General features: G+C 37.1%; 1 protein-coding gene across 2 annotated transcripts in view; it reads right to left on the minus strand.

Annotated features, from left to right (window-relative positions):
• Positions 1–19,561, minus strand: part of POLB (DNA polymerase beta) — a 33,324-nt gene extending 13,763 nt beyond the window's left edge. Inside the window, exons 1-9 of one of the 2 annotated variants that reach the window (XR_005009927.1) lie at positions 19,290–19,556; positions 18,233–18,290; positions 14,384–14,450; positions 11,906–11,980; positions 11,241–11,299; positions 9,221–9,270; positions 4,766–4,817; positions 835–889; positions 655–727 (exon numbers count right to left, since the gene is read on the minus strand). Coding sequence is in view for 1 of the 2 variants with exons in the window: in XM_036751358.1 (XP_036607253.1) it covers positions 655–727; positions 835–889; positions 4,766–4,817; positions 9,221–9,270; positions 11,241–11,299; positions 11,906–11,980; positions 14,384–14,450; positions 18,233–18,290; positions 19,290–19,350 (550 nt within the window). In the remaining variant the exon portion in view is untranslated. Of the gene's footprint in view, positions 1–654; positions 728–834; positions 890–4,765; positions 4,818–9,220; positions 9,271–11,240; positions 11,300–11,905; positions 11,981–14,383; positions 14,451–18,232; positions 18,291–19,289 lie in introns of both variants that reach the window. The other variant, XM_036751358.1, reaches the window with a different exon arrangement.
• Between the last annotated feature and the right edge of the window lie 543 nt (positions 19,562–20,104).

Here is a 20,104-nt window from a genome sequence, read left to right on the forward strand (position 1 = left end):
GATCAAAAGATGTTTGCTGTAGTTATTTTATTTTAAAGTCTACAACCCCAAGGGAAGAGATAATGAAGATAGAATTCTTTCCTGATTAGTGGCAAGGAAGTAATTCTGTTAAATGGGCCCCTGACCTGTCCAGGGTGGGTGCCTAACTGGAAAGAGTAACACCCTTGGTGTATTCACCCTCTTTCCTTCCTGGCAGTGTACTATGGGAAGAATGGAGATGATTTCCTCTCCCTAATTTTAGTGTTTCTAGCCCTCTTTCTTTAATTGTTGCTTCTAAGTTTTAACTTTAAGAAAAGGAAGCCATGGCATTAATCTTTCTGGTTTCTCCTATACTAGATTCTTATTGTAATTGCCAATAATACTTTTGATTACCTAACTTCTACTTAGGTAAAAGTGGCTGAATATGGTCAGGTTAGTTTTGAAAGATTATTTTCATAGATTCTGTGAAAGCTATTGTAATATCATCCTACAACAAAAACAAGTTAACTGTTCCTTGAATCTAACCAACTTAGAGTGTAATCACCCAGAAACAACCACATATTTCTTCAAGGCAATACTACTGGGTTTTAATGACTTTGGGGGGTTTACAATCTTATCCCTGACGGGGAAATCCAATTATCATTATATGACGTTACAGGACTAAGAAAAACTCACCTCGTCGGAAACTTCCACAAACTGTAGCAATATATTTTGGATCAACTTTCTTAATTTCATTCAATACAATATCCTAAGCAAGAGAGGGGAAAAAAGGCAAATCAAAATTCTAAAAATGCTTTGTTTTATTTTAGCCACTTTTCCCTCAAACCACCAAAATACAATAAAGGAATCTCTTACTTGCATTTGTAACATCTCTTCCCTGGGAATTCTCTTCTCAAAGTCTTCAAAATATCTACAACAACAAAAAAATTAAAAACAGTGAGCTTCAATTGTCCTTAAAATTAAACATTGAAAGTAAGTGACCTCCGATTAAAAGACTTTTCAGAAACCAAATCTTACATAAAAATTCATTCTGAACTTCATTATGAACTAGCTAAGTAAACCGTAATTTGTTTCTTAACCTCAATTCCTAAAGATGGAGCCAAAATCTTAAGTGCTATAACAATTCAGAAAACTTTATCTACACTTACTGATAAGTAAACATTATATTCTCACTCACTTTCTAAGAATAAGAGAAATGAATGACTTCGAGTCACTGAGTTTGTTTGCAATTAAATCTCTCTCAGCTGGTAATCCAGGGACTTCCAGCTTCTATTTTCCTAAATCTGTATGTCTGTTATGCCAACTGGCTTCACAAACACACCAATTAATTAATGTGATCCTTCAGGACAACCAGGTTCTTTAGAATATTTCAGATTATTGGATAAAAGCTTAGAAACCAATGACCTAAAAACATTGGTCTCTTCCTGGAAGGAAATCTAGGAAAGGTTAAGTTTAGATTGAAAGACATCTATCTAAATCATAGATGTGTTTAGATAAAAGAATGATAGAATATTTTAAAATCAAATATTCTACAGCTAGAAAGATTATTGTACAGTATAAAGTATCCCTATTCTAAGAAGGGGAAATTTGGGTAGGCTGAAATCACTTTCTAAAAATATTTCCCACTTTTTAAAAGAGAATATAAACATAAAATTAAGCCTTTCTAAAAGCATAGAGAACCAAGAAAAATTTAGTTACTAATGCCGACTATAAGAACAGTTAATATTTATAAAATGATTTAAGTTTTTGTTTTCTTTATAACAATCCTGCGAAATAGATAGTATAAAAATTACTTTCCCCATTTATAGACGAAGAAACTAAGGCTCCGATAGGTGAAATGACCTGCTCAGTGTCACATAACTACTAAGTGTCAGGGAGTCCAGACTCAAATCCAGGTCTCCTTACTCAAAAACCAGTTCCCCTTTGACTTATCAGTCTACTTCTCCTACAATGTGATATGGTAGAAATTTAAGTCAAATTACAAAACACTTATGAAATGCCTGCTATATGCAAGGCACTGGAGACACAAGGACAGTCTGTTACACTTTACAGGGGAGTCAGGAGAGCTATGTAAACACAAATAACTTAGGACACTAAGGAGAAGCAGAACACAGCCAACTGAGAGCAAGGCTGGCTTCATGGAGGGAACATCTGAGACAAAACTTCAAGGGAAAATAAAAGATTCAGAAGCAGAGTTGATGAATATATTATGGGAATGAGGAGAATGCTTGAGTAAATGCATGAAGTCAAGAGACATGAATATCAAGTTCATGATACAAACAGCTTGTAGTTGGACTTGAGTGGGATATAGAGTATGTGAAGGAGAGTAATATGGAATAAGTCTGGAAAGGCAGACTGGTTCTAGACTATGGGATGGCCTTACAGTCAGGCTAAGGAGTTCGTATTTTACTCTAGAGAACTGTGCCTTAGGAAAATTATTTCAGCAAATGTGCAGAGGTCAGACTACAACAAAGGGATCCTGGAAGCAGAATTCAATTAAAACTCTATCAAAAGAGATCAGATGAACTAATGCATTGATGGTGGAGTTGTGAACTGATCCAACCATTCTGGAGAGCAATTTGGAACTATAAAAGTATGCATACTCTTTGACTCAGCAATACCACTTCTAGGTCTGTATCCCAAAGATATCACAAAAAAAAAAAAAAAAAAGGCAAAAGAACCTACATGTACAAAAATATTTATAGCAGCTCTTTTTGTGGTGGCCAAGAATTGGAAATTGAGGAGACGTCCATTAATTGGGGAATGGCTGAACAAGTTGTGGTATATGAATGTAATGGAACACTATTGTGCTACAAGGAATGATGAGCAAGCGGACTTCAGAAAAACAACTGATGCTGAGTGAAATGAGCAGAACCAGGACAACACTGTACACAGTAACAGTCACATTGTTTGATGACTGACTTTGATAGACTTAGCTCTTCTCAGCAATGCAAGGATCTAAGAAAACTCCAGAGGACTCAGAATGGAAAATGCTATCCACATCCAGAGAAAGAACTTTGGAGTCTGAATACAGATGGAAGCATCCTATTTGCTCTCTTTTTCTTTTGTTGTTTTCTTTTGTTTCTTCTTTCTCATGGGCCCTACCATTAGTTCTAATTCTTCTTTACATCATGACTAATGTGAAAATATGTTTAATATGAATGTATAAGTAGAGAGTATATCAGGTTGCATGCTATCTTGGGGAGGAGGGAGGAGATAGAGGGGGAGAAAATTTAAAACTCAAAATCTTATGAAAGTGACTATTGAAAACTAAGAATAAATAAATAATTTAAAAATATTTAAAATAAAAAAAAACATTTTTACACAAATAAAGTCAGATCTAAATAACTGAGGGAAAAAATTTTATATGAAAATTGATGATACCTTGAACCATGGTGGTGGCTATGCAAGTAATGTGTAGGAGACAAATACAACAGCTATTGCAGAGGTAGGCTTGGTAACTGCTGCTTACTGATTAGGAAGAAAACTAGAACACAGTGTGTCAAGCCAACTGAGGAAAAAACACCTCAGAGAATGGGGCAGTCAAGTGTCAATGGATGCAGAAACAGGAAGAACAACAGGGAGTGAGACAAGGCTATTGGACTTAGGAGAGAAGAAATTATTGATGGAAAGAGCACTAAACTTGGAATCCGAGGACTTTAGGTTTCAAATCATGGCTCTACTACTTAGTAGTTATATATGACTGGAAAAGACCTTTAACCTCAAAACGCCTCTGGAGATGATGAGACTTGCATTATGCACCTCCTAAACCTGCTTTAGGTAAAGTGAAATGAAATGTAGAGATCTGTATAAATGTGGCTATTCAACACACTTAACTAATACTTGAGTAACTATAACTTATTTCCTTCCCATATTGCTATTAAGCTTCTCACGTTCATGCCTTGTCACCCAACCAGTATGTGTGTATAATACATAAATACCACACCATACCACATACACGATACTTTTTAAAATTTGGTATTTGTCTGTGTGGGTGGGTACTCCAGCCACTGATCCAAACTACAGGCCCTCCACAATTCTGTAGGTGGCCTTACCCAGAATCACTGTGCCTGAATAACTCATTGTTATGCAGTCAGGCTAATGATAAGCCTCTCTAAACTCAGGCTGGTTTCTTGGATAACAATTTTACAATTGTGAATGTCTTTTCAGTTTTGGTGGCACCTGTCAAAGGGTAGCATTTGAGAACCAAGGTAATATCAATGCCATGGTAAGATATCAAAAAAGGACTTTAATGGAGAATACATATTTACTTGAGAGAATATATGTATGTACACACACACACACATTATATATATATATCCTACAATAAAGCCTTTCTCTAATGACTCAACAAAGCATGGAAGTGACTGTGGGTTCCTGAACGCTACCCCAATGAACTGTAACCTTTGGCAGATCCTACCAAGCTGGAAAGGCTTCAAGTGTCAATGTGGCAAAAGAGATTGTCTCCCGAAGACCAGTCTAAATTCAGGGAGATTCATCACCAAAAGGCATGAAGGGGTTATAACTTGTGTAGGTAGAAGGAGTACTTACATTCATTTAAATATGAGTCTTCTGAAGTATGTGTGTGTTAGTAACCATTTGTATATGTAGCTAAATCTGTGAAAATACTGGAATGTATCTTACAGGACACAGTAACAATACTGGGCATTTCTGCAATGAAAAATTGAGGTCTACTATCTCTGGAGAGCTTTTATTGAAGTCTCAAAGAGCAGTTTTGGAATTAGCCTTAAAATTTCAAGTGTCAACAAAAAAGATAATAACTTACCTCAGCCCAATTCGCTGATGATGGTTTAATTTGTGTTCATTTTTCCTAAGATCTATGTAGGAAAAAGAAAAAAATTTCAGAAGTAAAATTTAACACTCTGGAAAAAGTACTATGTTATAAAATTGAAAACTAACCAAAATATTAGTTCATTGAAATGATCTTTCAAAAGCTTATCGGAAAAGAAATTAAATATAAAAATACTTTGATGGGATTAAGAATCAGACATTTCATAACCATACTACCTCAAACTGCTGCTCTTATGATGGATATGCATTAACTTCATTCAAGTTTTATAACATAATTTCATGAAATTAGCGAAGTGTTTTGCTAATTCTTCAGGGTATGGTACAGAACATCACTGTATGGAACCTGTACTGGAAACTACTTATCTCCTGGGATAAATATGCTGAATGGTCAATTGTATGTCTTGACAGAACAGATACAGGTTCAATATAACATTCTCTGAGTGGCTCTGAATTAAATCTAAACAAAGTTGTAGCAATATTAATATTATTCAAAAGCTAAATGATTAACCCTTAATCTGCCAAGAGGCAATAACCCAGTGTAGAAGGGTGGAAAATCGAACATACTCAGACCTCCCCCTCTTTAAAAAAGAAAGAAAAAGAAAAAAAACCCAAACCTTGCTTGAGTCTTACTTGTTCCAATCTTCTTTTCTTCACTGTGAAACTCCATGAATAGATGGTCTATACCCATTTCCTTCTTAATTATCCTCGCCTACAACTTTGTTTCCTTACCACTCTAGTAAAACCACTCTTTTAAAAATCAATCTGGCTAAACCAAATCCTTTTTCCTCATTCTGTTTTTCATTCTCTCCTACCTTCTCAGGAATCTGACACTATTGACCACATTCCTTTTCAAAGAAATCTCCTCTTCCTTTGCCCTTCTGGCTCTCTTTCCTCTGAACTGCTCTTTTTCCTTTTCTGGATCCTTATCCAAATATCTGTGGGTTCTCTGCCCTTTTCTTTACCCTTCCTTCTTCAGGGAGTTCACTTATTCTGACTTTGCCTATCACCATAGCACACGACTAAGTCACCCTTTAAAGTTTGTGAACCACTTTGTTCAGAACAACCCTCTAGATAGGAGAAATAATATGATTCTCACTTTACAAATGAGGAAACGGAGACTTAAAAAGTTGTGATTTGTTTATAGCCACAAGTAACAGAATTAATCCCTGGGTCTTCTGACTCAAAGTCCAGTTACTCTTCCTACTATGCTGTACTAATTCTCACCTGTACGTTGGTGATTCCCAAAATTACATTTCCCGTACTGACTTCGTCTGCGCACCAGACCTAATATTTTAAAATGACCATTAAAGTATCTCTACTTGGGTGTCCTCAGCCACCTCATTTAAAAGGTTTCAAACAAAGAATATTACCTTTCTCTCTCAAAACTATTTCCCTTTTCAACTTTCTTATTTCTGTCAGTGAATTGTACATTCTTTTAGTTGCTCAAGCCAACCTTGGAGTCACCTTTGACTCCTTCCTTGGGAAACTATATTTCATCTGTCACTAAGCCGTATCATTCCTTTCATTAAAATGCTTCTTGGAATAGTTTTTTCCTCTCCTATCCCTATTAGTTTTTTTTCAAAGAAATTTTTTTTAAATTTACATTTATTTTCTCCCCCAATAAAAAGAAAAACACCAAATTCTTATAATAAATATAACTAGAACAAAATAAATTCCTGCGTTGACTATGTCCAGAAATATCTGTGTCATTTTGCATATTGAATCCATCACCTTTTTATCAGAAAGCGGGTGGCATACTTCCTCAACAATCCACTGGATTTGAGGCTGGTTATGGCACTCATTGGTGTTTAAGTTTTCAGAGTTGTCATTACCATGTTGTGATTTTAGAGACTCTTCTAGTTCTGCTTATTTCACTCTTTATCAGTTCATACAAGTGTTGTCAGGTATCTCTAAACCCTTCTCTTTCCTAATTCCTTCTGGCACAGTAGTGTGTTCCAATACATTCGTAGACTATAATTTATTCAGCTGTTAGCCAATTGATGGATACGCCTTTAGTTTCCAGTTATTTGCCACTACAAAAAGAGTTGCCATAAATATTTCTGTACAATAGGGTCCTTTTCTGGATCTCTTTTAAGGCATAGCCCTATAGTAGTATTGCTGGATCAAGGGGTATAGTTCCTAATTGTTTTCCAAATAGCTAAAGTAATTCACAGTTCCATTAACAATGTACTTGTGTGTCCATTTTCTATTTGTCAATTATTTGTCATTATTGTTATTTTTTGGTCATCTTTGCAAATCCAATCAAGGTGAGGTAGAACCTCTGAACTTACTTTACTTTGCATTTCTAATTGTTCTTTTGGCCACTGACAGCTTGCATTTCTTCTTCTGAAAACAGGTGTTCACATAATGACTACTCATTAACTGGGAATCCATTACCACTATCTCCCTTGCCCAAGTTTCTCTCACTTTTCTCTAGACTATAATGATAACCTCAAGTATATTTCTATCTTCTAGTCTTTCCTCAATCCAAAACACCCAACATATCTCTGATCAGATTAATATCCTTAAAATATCACTTTTATCTTGCTATTTTGCTACTCTACAATCTATGTTGTTCAGTCATATTCGACTCTTTGTGACCCCAATTTTCTTTGGGGTTTTCTTGACAAAAATGCTGGAGTGGTTTACTCGTTCCTTCTCCAGTGGATTAGGACAGAAATTAAGTGACCTGCCTAAGGCCACACAGTGTCTGAGGCTGGATTTGAACTCAGGTCTTCTTAAATCTAGCACTCTATCCAATGGAAACATCTAGCTGCCTCCAAGGCAAACAGAGAGGTTAAGTGACTTGCTCAGGGCTTATCTGGATTGCAAATTTTGGAGGCCATTTTTTCACTCAGGTCCTTGTAACTGCAGGCCCAGTATTTTATCCACTTAGTTATCTACCTGCCTCTCTAAAACCTATAATGGCTTCCAAATCATCAAATCCATGGTATTCAAGGTTCTCAGTAATCTGGCTTATCCTCTCTAACCTTAATTCATCAAACTCCCCAACACAAACCATGGTCTTACCTTCATACCTTTGTTCATGCTGTTCCCATATTAAAACACCCTCCCTACACTTCTATATAGCTAAATTGTTTGTTTGTTTTTTAAAGATTTACCCCCTTTTCCTGGAAAACTCCAGGCCATAGGGATTGCTTTCTTATTCTAAATGTCTACAGCACTGAATTTCTGTAATCAGTTCTACATAGTTTAGCTATTAACTACAATATTGTTTTCTAAATGGTTCATGTGTTTTAATCTTGATTCTTCAGTAAGATACTTTTTAGGGCTTTGATAATTTCTCATACCTATCTTCTCTTTTATAGGGGCATGAACATAGCAGGCACTCAATCCGTATCTGAATAGTTAAAAATGAAAACATGGACATAAACAGTTGTTACATTCCAAATCAATGAATTGAAAGGTGTTGTAGAATATAACTGTGTGTCCTTGTCTAAGGTAAACCATGCCCTTGAAAAATATGAAAAGATACATGTCACATTTAGTTGGTTTCTATATGAGATTAAAGCTTTACAATTACTTGATTTAGGTTCTGGCTTCTAAGTACATTCTTCTGCTATAAACAAACCTAGGATTGCTCTCAGGAAGCAGCAATTTCTCTAATAACTACCTTTTATAGAGCCTTTCTCTACATACAAACTTTAATTCTATAATAACTTGTAAAGGCCTAGCAATCCTGAAAACACTACATAAAGAAAAAAGGCAACTTATAACCTTAAAAACTAGTACAAAAATACTGCAAATTATTCCATTTCCTTTACTAAAGGAAAAAGAAGCAATTTTTTCCAGTCTTAAACTTAGGATATATTTGAACAGAAATTATATTGGCTAGTAAGTTTTACTGCCAAATTACTTTCTTTCCTCTGAGTTACAAGCTTACATATATCTAAATACATATGAATACTACATCTTAGATCTTGGTAGTAGAGCTACAGCCATAGTCTATCATTTGTGCACACAAATGATACGTTTTTTGGGTTCCATGTAATACTAATGGCCTTTCCTAATACTAAAATTAGTTCACTACTCTGATTAAGACAACGATCCAAGACAATTCCAGAGGACACATGATGAAAAATTCTATCGACTTCTAGAGAGAACTTACAAACTCTGAATGCAGACTGAAGCATACTTCTTTTAACTTTATTTTCATTATTTTGTGTTTTCTTTTGCAACATGGCTAATAGGAAAATATGTTTTACATGACTTCACATGTGCAACTCATATAAAATTGTTTCCCTTCTCAAGGAGGAGGGCGGGGAAGGGAGGAAGAGTATCTGTAACCAAAAATTTTTAAAAAATGATTGTTAAAAATTTTTTTACTTGTAATTGGGAAATATTTAATGAAATAAAAATAATTTTTAAAAATTGAGATTACGAATGATGACTAACAGTTTATACTCACCTTCCAATGTTTTAATTCCTTCATCTACAAGTTTCCTTGCAGCAGATGGACTGCAAAGAAAGGAAATCATCAACTACATGTGAAAAATGAAAACTTTTTGTCCTTGAAATAGAATGCTAAACAGTTATATGCCTTCATAAACAACTTAACCTAAGAACTGCTATTTAAGCTAGAGTATTATTACAATAGTTTATCACTTACTCTACTAACTTCAATTGTAACACAGTCATGTACCTGCAACTGAAAAAGGCCTATGTTGGACTAGTTATCACAAAGTCTATGCTCCTTACTCCACAGGATAATTATGGAGGCGCTAGCTGGACCCCATCTTGTATTAGAACATCAGAGTATAAACTGCTCGCCTGAAGAAGTGACAGCTGATAACAGGAGGAAGAAATTCAGCTCAATTCAATTAAGCATCTTCTATGTGCAAGGTACACTATGTGAAGTTGGGGGATATGAAAGTGTAATAGTCCCTGCCCCCATGGAGCTTACATTTCCCTGGGGGGATACAATGTGTACATGGGAAACTATAATACAAAGTAAGGAGTGAAGGGGCAAGGAAGAGATTGAAGTTCTAAAGGGAAATTTGGGGAAGGAGAGCTCCCTAAAATGTCAAGAGGGTTGGAAGAGGGTCAGGGAAGGCTTAAAGAAAGAAGGGCATCCAAGTGAAGTTTTGAAGGAAGGTAAGGACTCTAAAAAACACAGATAAATAGGGAGTATATTTCAGGCATACAGAATACTGGTGTGAATAAAAGCAGAAGATGGAATGCTGAATTCAGGGAATAACTAGTAGTCCAGTTTGGTTGGAATAGAAAGTGAGTAAAGAGGAATAGTGGAAAATACTAAATTAGACACAAAAATTATAAACGTACAATAGTCTAGGGTCATTTACTGGGAAGGAAGAAAGCATTTTACACCTTAAGAGTCCTTAAGGTGACTACCACTGTATTCTACAACTCAAATTCACAACAGTAAGTACAGTGGTGGTAAAACAAAAAGCACTAAAATGGATTCTAGTCCCCGCTCACTAGTTATGTGACCTTGTGCATATCACCATATGTCTATGAACTTCATTTTTCTCATCTATAAACTGGCAAGACTGAATGAGATCAGGTCTTAACTTTTTTCCCCCCATCAAAGAATCCCTTGGCAATCTGGTGAAGCCTACAGACCTCTTCTCAGAAAAATGTTTTTAAATGCATAAAATAAAATAGGAAACCAAATGATAAAAGAGAAAACAAAGGGAACCAATGATATTGAAATACAGGTATCAACACACTAAAAAAAAGTTCAAAGTTCCAAGTTAAGAACCCCTGGATTAGATGGTAATAGAATCATAGATTTAGAGCTGGAAGGGAGTGTAGAAGTCATCTAGCTTCATTATAAGTTCATTTAAAAGATGAAGAAATTGAGATTAAGTGACTTTTCTAAGGTCACATGAGTAGTAAAAAAAAAAAGCAAAGCTGGATTTGAACGCAGGCCTCAAAACTCTTTCATCCAGTGTTCTTTCCAATCTCCTATAGTACCACTTCCTAGAGCATGATGTAGCTGTAAGTATGGTGTAGTCATCAAGATAAGGCTAACACACTCAGCGTACATACACCAAATGTACTCTGTTCAAGACAGGTAAGTACATATTTTAGTAAGATGTCTACTAAAAGTAGTTAAAAGTTTAGTCTTGAAATCTGGAAGAATATTACATTCTGTAAAGATAAAAGGGCATAGGGGCAGCTAGGTGGAGCAGTGAGTAGAGCACCGGCCCTGGAGTTAGAAGGACCTGAGTTCAAATCTGGCTTTAGACACTTGACACATTTACTGTGTGACCTTGGGCAAGTCACTTAACCCCAACTGCCCTGCCAAAAAACCAAAAAACAACAGATAAAAAGGCATGCCTATATTAATATTTCATTGATATATTTTACTTTGCTCAGTGCCAAAAAGGCCTACTTTGATACAAAATTAAAAGATTATGTCTACTAAACAAAATGAGCTGTCAGAGTATAATTTCATTTCTTACCCAATACCACTAACTCGTGTCAGGAAATTGATGGATGAACTTGTATCATCCTCCCTTATCTTCAAAAGAGAAAAACAAGATGCATGTCAATCTGAGTTGGTTTATAACAAATATTATTTCATTTAAGTCATCAGTCAGTCAATAGATATGCATAACCATTTCAGGTGACATTTTTTGATCTGCTGAGAGAAAATATTCAAGTATAATGGATAATATAGGGAACTTTCTAAACTGGCAGAGCTAGTTACAGAACTTCCTGATTTCCTATCTCCAGTTTATCCAATTCTATACAAAGATTTACACACAAAGAATCAGGAGACACAAAGCTACCGATTAGCATAAGACTGAAATAAAGTTGCAAAGCTATTTGAGGTAAATATAGTTCTTCATTTAGCTGGTTCTTAGTCTCTCCTCTGGAAGAGCAATAAGAATATGGAACTCATTTGATCAAAACATCTGAAGCTATCTCTTAAAACAGTGAGTAAAAAGTGAATGATAAGAATGATAAACATTTTAAAAATATAATGTTCTTAATGGATTTCATTATCACTAATATCTCTCTTTTCTTTAGTAATCTTATTAATATTTTTATGGGACATTACTAACTCTGAATACATCATAAAAGTAAAAAAAATTATAATGAAGTAAATCAAATGAGGATCTACCTTTTCCAGTTTACGTAATTTTCCAGTAGTTAAAAATTCATCAATCTTCTCAGCAATTTTTGCTCCTACACCATCCTAAATTGGAAATAAAGATTAATCAACAGGTATTTATTAAGCACTTACTACATGCTAGGCAGTTCACACATAAGTGAAATAGGAAACCTTTGGAGTCTACTACATTAACTAAAAGCAAAATAAAAAGTGACAAAGAAAATAAGTGACCATCACCTGGAAAGTCTTGAAATACGGGATAGGTAAAACTCTGCTCCAATTAAAAACATCCCCTCTGAGAGGTAGAATATTTAAATATGCATCAGAACACACAATTATTAAAAATGGGGTATTAAATCAATTTCTCAAACTCAATGGAGGTAAGTCCAAGTTACTGTAAGAAAGTGAGCAATAGGGAAAAGTTCAAGGCCTTTGATTTTCTGTAGTAGTATACAGATTTTTCCCCTCTTAAAACTAAAAATCTATTTACCTCATGTTTGACAAGAGCCCTAAATCACTAAGAGCAAGAGGAAGGCAAATTTTTAAATTCTGAGGTTTTGCCTCTCAGCTCTTCCACTGGCAAAGGAAACAGAGATGAACATGGTGAACTTTGAAAGGGCTTTAAGAAAGTAGGTACACCAAAGCACTTCTGGAGCTGTGTTCACTATTCTGGAAACAATTTGAAACTAAAATATATAAATCCTCTGACCCAGTGAAATCACTATGGGAATTAAGCCACAAGAAGGTCAAAGACAGAGGAAAAAAGTTCTGTGAACACATAGTATTTTCGACAGAGTATCAAATTATTGGAAACAAGGAGGGAAATAGTTGAACAAATGTTATAAACATTAAACATAGTATCACTGTGCTTTAAGAAAAGACAAATGCGAGGAATTCAGAGGAACTAGGGAAGATTTGTATAAAGTGAAGTAATACACTGAAGGACATCAGAATTTTTTGACATCAAGAGGACTAGATGATGAAACGTATTTCCCTCTTCTTGGCAAGAGGTAGTGGACTACAGGTGCAAAATGAGGCATACTTTGTTAGGTATGCCAATGCATTCAAAGGATTATCAAATTAGAGGTGGACGGGACTTTGAAGGCCATCTAGTCCAATCCCCTCATTTTAATGATTAGGAAACTGAGACCTACAGAGGTCAAGTGACTTGTTCAAGATAATAAGTGGAAGAGCCAGATTTCTGAGGAACTCTGACACCAAATTCTGTATCCTTTTTACTGTGCTATGCTGCCTCTTCTAACTAGTGAAAAGAATACTGGAGACAACCTATTTTTATACTTAGAAGCTTTACATCTTCGCCAAAGAGAGAATAAAGTGGTTTGCTTTGCTTAATTCTACTATGTGAGGAGGAAATATTCTACGGGGGGAAGGGGTCATTGAGAAGTGAGTGATGAAAAAGAAGCATGAATAAAACATTAATTAAATAGAACAATGTTCAAAGAAAGGCAAAGTATTTTCCATTCTAACATCAAAAGCTATGAAGGAAAATTAGTCATGCTTTAAAGACTAAATTTTTCTAAATATGCAGGTGCTGTCAAATACACTTATATAATAGTAAACAGGTCATGGACTCTCAAAACAATAATGAAAAGGGAAACTGGTTTGTAGTTGAAATTTGCTGTTTGAATCAGGGCCGTCCAACCTTAGGTTTTTATTGAAACAACAGACAATATATTTTAACTTGCCATTTTAGTGAGAGCTCTGTGATAGCTCGCCTTTGTTTACTAAAGCTTTCATATAAGTTTCTATGCTTGTAGGCGGGCTGCATAAATCGCACTGGGCCGCATTTTGGACAGCCCTAGTTTAGATTATGGAACAACAGGTACGTGGAAGTGCTGGGAGCAATAGTGGTAAGTTTAGTTGATATTTGCACAACACTTTAAGATTTGAAAAATGCTTTACAATTACATTATCTCATGTGAGCCTCCTAACAACTATGTAACATAGGTAGTACAAGTATTACTATTTTCATTTTCGAGATAAGGACAAAGACTCAAGAAGTGAAGTTCTTTTGCTCATGTTGGTATAGCTGGTAAATGTCAGAAATAGGATTTTAAACAATCTTTTTGACTTGATGCTTAGTATTCTATGCACTGTGCTAGGGGGGCCACTATTTCTGTATGATTTAAACGCTAAGAATTTTTTTTTTACATTAAAAAAATTACTGTATTTTAAAATGTTCAAGCCATTCTTAGCTCTTGGGTCATACAAAAACAGGTGCATGCTGGGTTGCTAACCCCTCTAACTATACTACTATCTATTCCATAGAAGATTTCTGGAAAACAGGTTAGCACTTTTAATAATTAAACAAAAAAGACCATTAAAATTAATCTTTGAGTTTTAGCTGTTTCAACAGGCTGGATGATATATTACAGTCATTCCAAGAAAAGGGATAGCCTTTAGTTTACTATCTGGATATAATGCAAATTAGGATACTTCTTTATGTTAATTGTTTATAAGTCTTACCAGTTGCTTTGCTTCTGCTCCACTCTTTATTTTGCTTGGGTACTTGGCTATCACAGAAGCTGCTTTTCTTTAAAAAAAAAAAAAAAAAAAGAAAAAACAAACAAACCAAAACTTAAGTAAGATTTTAAGCTTTCCTATTAGGGAACTAAGATATACTTAAACATCCACCCCTCAATTTCTACCAAAATAACACCATTTCTTCCTCAAAACACAACTTTTATGACTCTCATATGTGATGCTCCAAGCCATTTACTGAACCTCCACTGCTATGTCTATCTGTGTAAGTACTGTGTCCACCTTCATGTTTGGAGATGACACTGTTACAGCCTTATTCTAGGAATTTGGTTATAAAGACTAACATAACACTAGCAGTGCTTTTAAAAATGTATTCTAAGCTTAGGTACTATTAATGTAAACATTCACAAACAAAAATAAAAACATGAAACAAAAAGGCTATTTTCAAATTTTTTAAAAGTATATATTAATTTTAATAAGACAGTACAAAAGTGTGGCTTACTTTTTTTTTTTTTGCTTTGAAGCTCTATGTAGTTTTATTTTGTCTCTTAACCTAATTGTAGACAATCTATATATTATTCTGATTTAACTTTTTCCATTATGTATTAATTCATATAAGTTGTTCCTTTATTTCTTTGTATTCATCACTTCCTTTTTTCTTTTTTGGCCTGGACCTGTAATTTCACTGGTGCAGGGAACTCCCATGAGGAAACTCCCTGCAACAACACAAATCAGCAACTGTTGGGAAACTAACTTAGCGGACTGTCTCATCATTGGGAGATAGTGCTTCTGAACCCAGGGGTTTTCCTACCTCTATAGACGGCTCATTAGTGCCATTAATTCCTTGTCATTTCTCACAGTACAGTAATATTCCATTACTTTCACAGACCAAAACATTCCTCAACTTTTGGGCACACAGCATTTTTCAAGCATTTTTTCAGTAACGGTCTCTTTTCACCATGCATAGACCAAGACCGTCATAAGGTATGAACTTCACACTATGTCTTTTCTATCTTTCTCATTCTTACAACCACCAACTTTGTTCAGGCCCATATCATATTGTTGTCTAGGCTACCTTACTAGTCTCTCTACCCACTCCAATCCTATATACAGTTGCCAGTGTCATCTTCCTAAAGCACAGAATTCTGAATGGCTTTCCACTGTTGGGTTTTGTAAGATATGCTCTAAGACACCTCTCAGTATTAAATCAATGATCTTATCCATATTAAATAAATTCTTACCCTGGTATTATTATAAGCCCTCAACTATCTGGCACCAGCCTACCTTTTCAGCCTTACCCCACACTCTTCCTCACTACATATATAATATTCCAGCCAAACTTACTGTCATCTAAAAAGAAATTCCAAGTTTCCCTTTGTATGCATTGTTCACTATACCCGGCTGCTCCCTTCTGCTGATAACGTGATCATCTTTCTAGGACCAGATCAACTGTCACCTCCTCCAAGAAGCCTTCCCCCATGCCCTAGCCCTAACCCTAACCTAAGATGGAAGCAGTTTCTTATCTACTCTTAAGAGTATTTTATCTGCCCATACTCTATGTTGTATGTGCAGGGGCAGTTCATGTTGGAGGTACACAACTTCGAGGGTGTTAAATATCCATGGGCTCCAGGGAAATTTACACGATGTCAAGAGCTCTAAAGAAAGTACACTGGGTTGTCCCTCTGTGGAGGACTTACAGAACATGGACAAGAATTAAGGTACTTGCTATCGAATCCACGTTGTCAAGTTTGTATTTTATCTCTCCTAACTAGATGTTAAGCTTTTAGGGGCCAGGAAAGATGCTATATTTATCTTTTTTTCTCCCCCAGGTCCTAGCATGATACAATGCAAATTATAAGTATTTAATGTGTATAATGAATTGTCTGTAAAACAGCCAATCTATAGGACTGTCTTTACAGATCTACCTTTTCAACCAAAATTTATCTGCCACATTTTGACTACTCCATGGCAAGTTAATCTTTCAACTTTTGCTTCCTCAATATTTTAACAACCATTTAACATTTATTTTGAACTTATGTTTTAAAACATTCTAATGGTGTTTCTTCACTTTGCCTTATTTGTTTGCCTCATTTTAGTTCATCTCAAAGTAGTCACTTATGTTTCCTTGCTGCCACCCACCCTCTATACTTGGGTGAGCAAACTATGGGGCCCAAGCTGCGAATGATTTTTATATTTTATAATAAATTTTTATTGTATTTTAAAATGTAAAAACTATTCTCAGCTAGCTGGTCAGGCAATTTCAGCTGTATAGTTGTAGTTCCTAATCTGTGTAGGTCATAGACACAGCGGGGCTTTGGAATTTTTGCAAGGAATTCAAGACACCATAAATAAGTAAACATATCTTTTGCAAATTGAACATTAATAAGTCTTAAAAGTAGAGATTTCAAGTTTTCAATTATATTTAAACATTATTGCAATTAATAAAATACAAATTCATTTAAAAGTATTACTGAATTTATTAGCAGTGTTTTATTATTATGTACCTCAATCAACTACTATCATGGAATCCTGTGAAATTGGATAATAAAAAGTGGTCCTTATACTCCAAAATTTGAGAACTGTTCTATACTCATCCAGTGAACATACTGGGTGGCAAAGCGGGGATATTCTGATCAAAAACTATATGCACTGTTAACAGTAAGTCTCTCAGTGTTTTTAATAGAGCCTTACTCTGTTATTCTGCCATACCAAAAAACAACAAAAACAAACTAGACATCTTGATTTCTACTTTAACTTCTCTAACAGGATATCACTAACAATGTGCAGAATTTCGGTGATATTTTTTCATTCCGTATTGCTAATGAAAAGTTCTGGCTATATACATAATTTTGGTGATAGAGGCTGTACAATACTGTTTTGACTTGTAATATCCACACTACTCTTAGATGTAAAATTAAAGCATAAATAAGTGAGGTAGCTCAGTGGAGAGTGCTGGGCCCAGAGCCAGAAGACTCATCTTCATGAGTTCAAATCTGGCCTGATACTGTGTGACCCTGGGCAAGTCACTTAACCCCGTTCTGCCTCAGTTTCCTCATCTGTAAAATGAACTGGAGAAGGAAACGGCAGGCCACTTCAGTATCTTTGCCAAGAAAACCCCAAATGGGGTCACGAAGAGCTGGATATGACTGAAATGACTGAACAAGAAGAAACACTAGGAGTAATTTTTGAGAAGTTTAAGTGATTCTTACATAGTTCTGAATTTCCCACATCATCTGAAAACAGTCTGATGTCAACTTCTGGGTCCGGTGTTGTATCCTTCAATTTCATTATATTGATTGTGTTAGAACTGGCTGACTACAACTGTGTTGGGCACATCGGCATTCAAACTGAGTGAGCACTCGTAAAGTACTCCATCAGTAATGGGGAATGAGTCTGACAGAAAGCTATCACCTGACACGCCTGGTCACATTTTCATAAAAGTGAATTTGTCACAGCTGCCGTAGTGCTGGACGACTCAATGAAAACTGCAAAGACTCAAAGAAGCAGACTAAAAGAAGTTTAGAACTAGAAGTTTTTGATCTTGTTTTCATCACTACTTACATCTTTACTTGATCTTGGATACAAGATCACATCTCCTGCAATGAATTATGGACTAAAAAAACACACTGACAGCTAATCCTAAAAGGCTCTGGCCAAGCTTTATCCAGGGACAGTCAAACAGGAATAATTTGACCACAACAGACACAGCTTTCTTGAAGACAGTCCGATAATATTCAACTCTGCTCATTTAAATTACTACTAATTTACATGACAAAATTGTTCTAGTGCGTTCTGTGAGACCCAGTGTAACCAGAAACCCCAGGATCCTCCTACCTGTAAGCATTGTACTTATGGATTGCTCGGTTCACATTCTTCTCATAATTTGCGAGTTCTGGAAAAGCAACAAGAAGAATATGGTGAGCTAGAATGTCTAATGGGCGGGCACATTTGTGGAAACTGGGCTTCCCGCAACAAGACGGGGCAAAAACACCCCTACCATCCGGCAGAACCAGGCCAAGAAGACTGCCTTGGTAAGGTAATAACCTCTGAACAGCAAATGATCATAACATTTCTATACGGCTTTTATATTTGCAAAGCATTTACCCCGCCACACTGAGGAAGACAAGCGTCATCCCAACGTTACACGGGTTAAGGAAGCTGAGGCTTAGGGAGGTGAGCAGCTAGACGACAGAGCGCATAGAGTGCTGGACCTGCAGTCAGGAATCCGAATTCAAATCCAGCCTCTGACACTTACTAGCTGTGACCCTGGTCAAGCCACTAACCCTCTGCTTCATGTCCTCCAGCCTTAAAATAGCTCCTACTTCCCAGGTTTGCCGTGAGAATTAAATTAGATCATTTTTGTAAATATACTGCAAATCTTAAAGAGCCACATAAAGGCCATCGTCATCATCATCATCGTCATCATCGCCATCATTATCACTATCATGACGACGTGCCCACGGGTTACACAGGAGGGGTCTGAACCACCACTCGAACGCGGGTCTCCTGAGTCCAAACCCCCAGCCCCAGTTTCTTATAGCACTTTTGTCACAGCAATCCTGCTGAGGTCAGCGGCGTCAGCACCACCACCCCCGCCTGACAGGTGAGCCGACGGGGATCCGGCAGGGGCAGGTAGAGCACCTCGCCCCGCCCTCCTCGTGAGTGACCCCCTCCCCGGGCCAGGGCTCCAGCCTAGGCCACTGCCCCCTCAAAGCCCAGCTCCCCCCCACCCCCAACAAAACCAGGCTAATTAACATCATTATGTTAATGACGACGACAAAGCAACTGGCTTTTCGGGAAAACCCATCGGGGTCTGCTTGGCCTTTGCGGGGGCCCCTGGGGGGGTAGGGAAGGGGGTAGGGGGGCAGGACCGGCCGCCGCGTCCTCTGACCCGTCAGGAAGTCGGTGATGCCCACGTTGAGAGTCTCCTGCGGCGCCTTCCGTTTGCTCATGGTGGAATGGACTGGAGCCCCAGCTCGGGGCCTCCCCCACCTCTGTCTACGGAGACCGGGCGAGAGGACGGAGACCTCGTTGGGGGTGAGGGGAGCCTGCCCCCCGACAAGGAGCCGGGCATCGGCTCCAACAAGTACCCAAGTCAGAAGCCGTAACAATGGCGACCCGGGCGCTCTGACAGACGCAGACGACGGGGCCCGCGCATGCGCCCTCGTCAGCACGTTGAACGTGAACCCCACCCCCTCCAAAAACACTTTTTTTTTTTAAAGGGGAGAAGGGAGAAAAAGAGAAAGAAGCGTGAGATGTTTGCGCCTGCGCAGTGAATGTCTTTAAGGCGCTGGGAGGAGGGGAGGATTAAGGCGGTTGGAAGAGGAGAAGGAAAAGGAGCGCAGAGAAGCCAGGAGAGGGCTCCCGGAGACTTAGAATTCCTTCATGGAGGAAGGGGGCGAGGCGAAAATAGGTCCCGCCCCACAGGCGCCTTTTCGCAAAATTCACGTAAATCCTCCCTAGTGTTGTTCCTTGGAACCTTGGTCTTGGATTAAAAATCACAAATCATCTGATTGTGGTCTAGAAATACCCAGAAGACTGCAACCCAGAGAAAAAGCAGGGAGAGCTTAGTCCATGGAAAAAGTAGTTAGGGACAGGTGTGACATTAACTCCCCCGCTAGGAAACTTTCCGTGGCTCCCTATTGTCCTTGGTATAAAATCTGGTTCCCGCCAGAAAGGATTATTAAGCTCCTTCCCAAAATGCTC

Source organism: Trichosurus vulpecula, chromosome 3 (assembly GCF_011100635.1).
Source record: "Trichosurus vulpecula isolate mTriVul1 chromosome 3, mTriVul1.pri, whole genome shotgun sequence".
Taxonomy (NCBI): Eukaryota; Metazoa; Chordata; class Mammalia; order Diprotodontia; family Phalangeridae; genus Trichosurus; species Trichosurus vulpecula.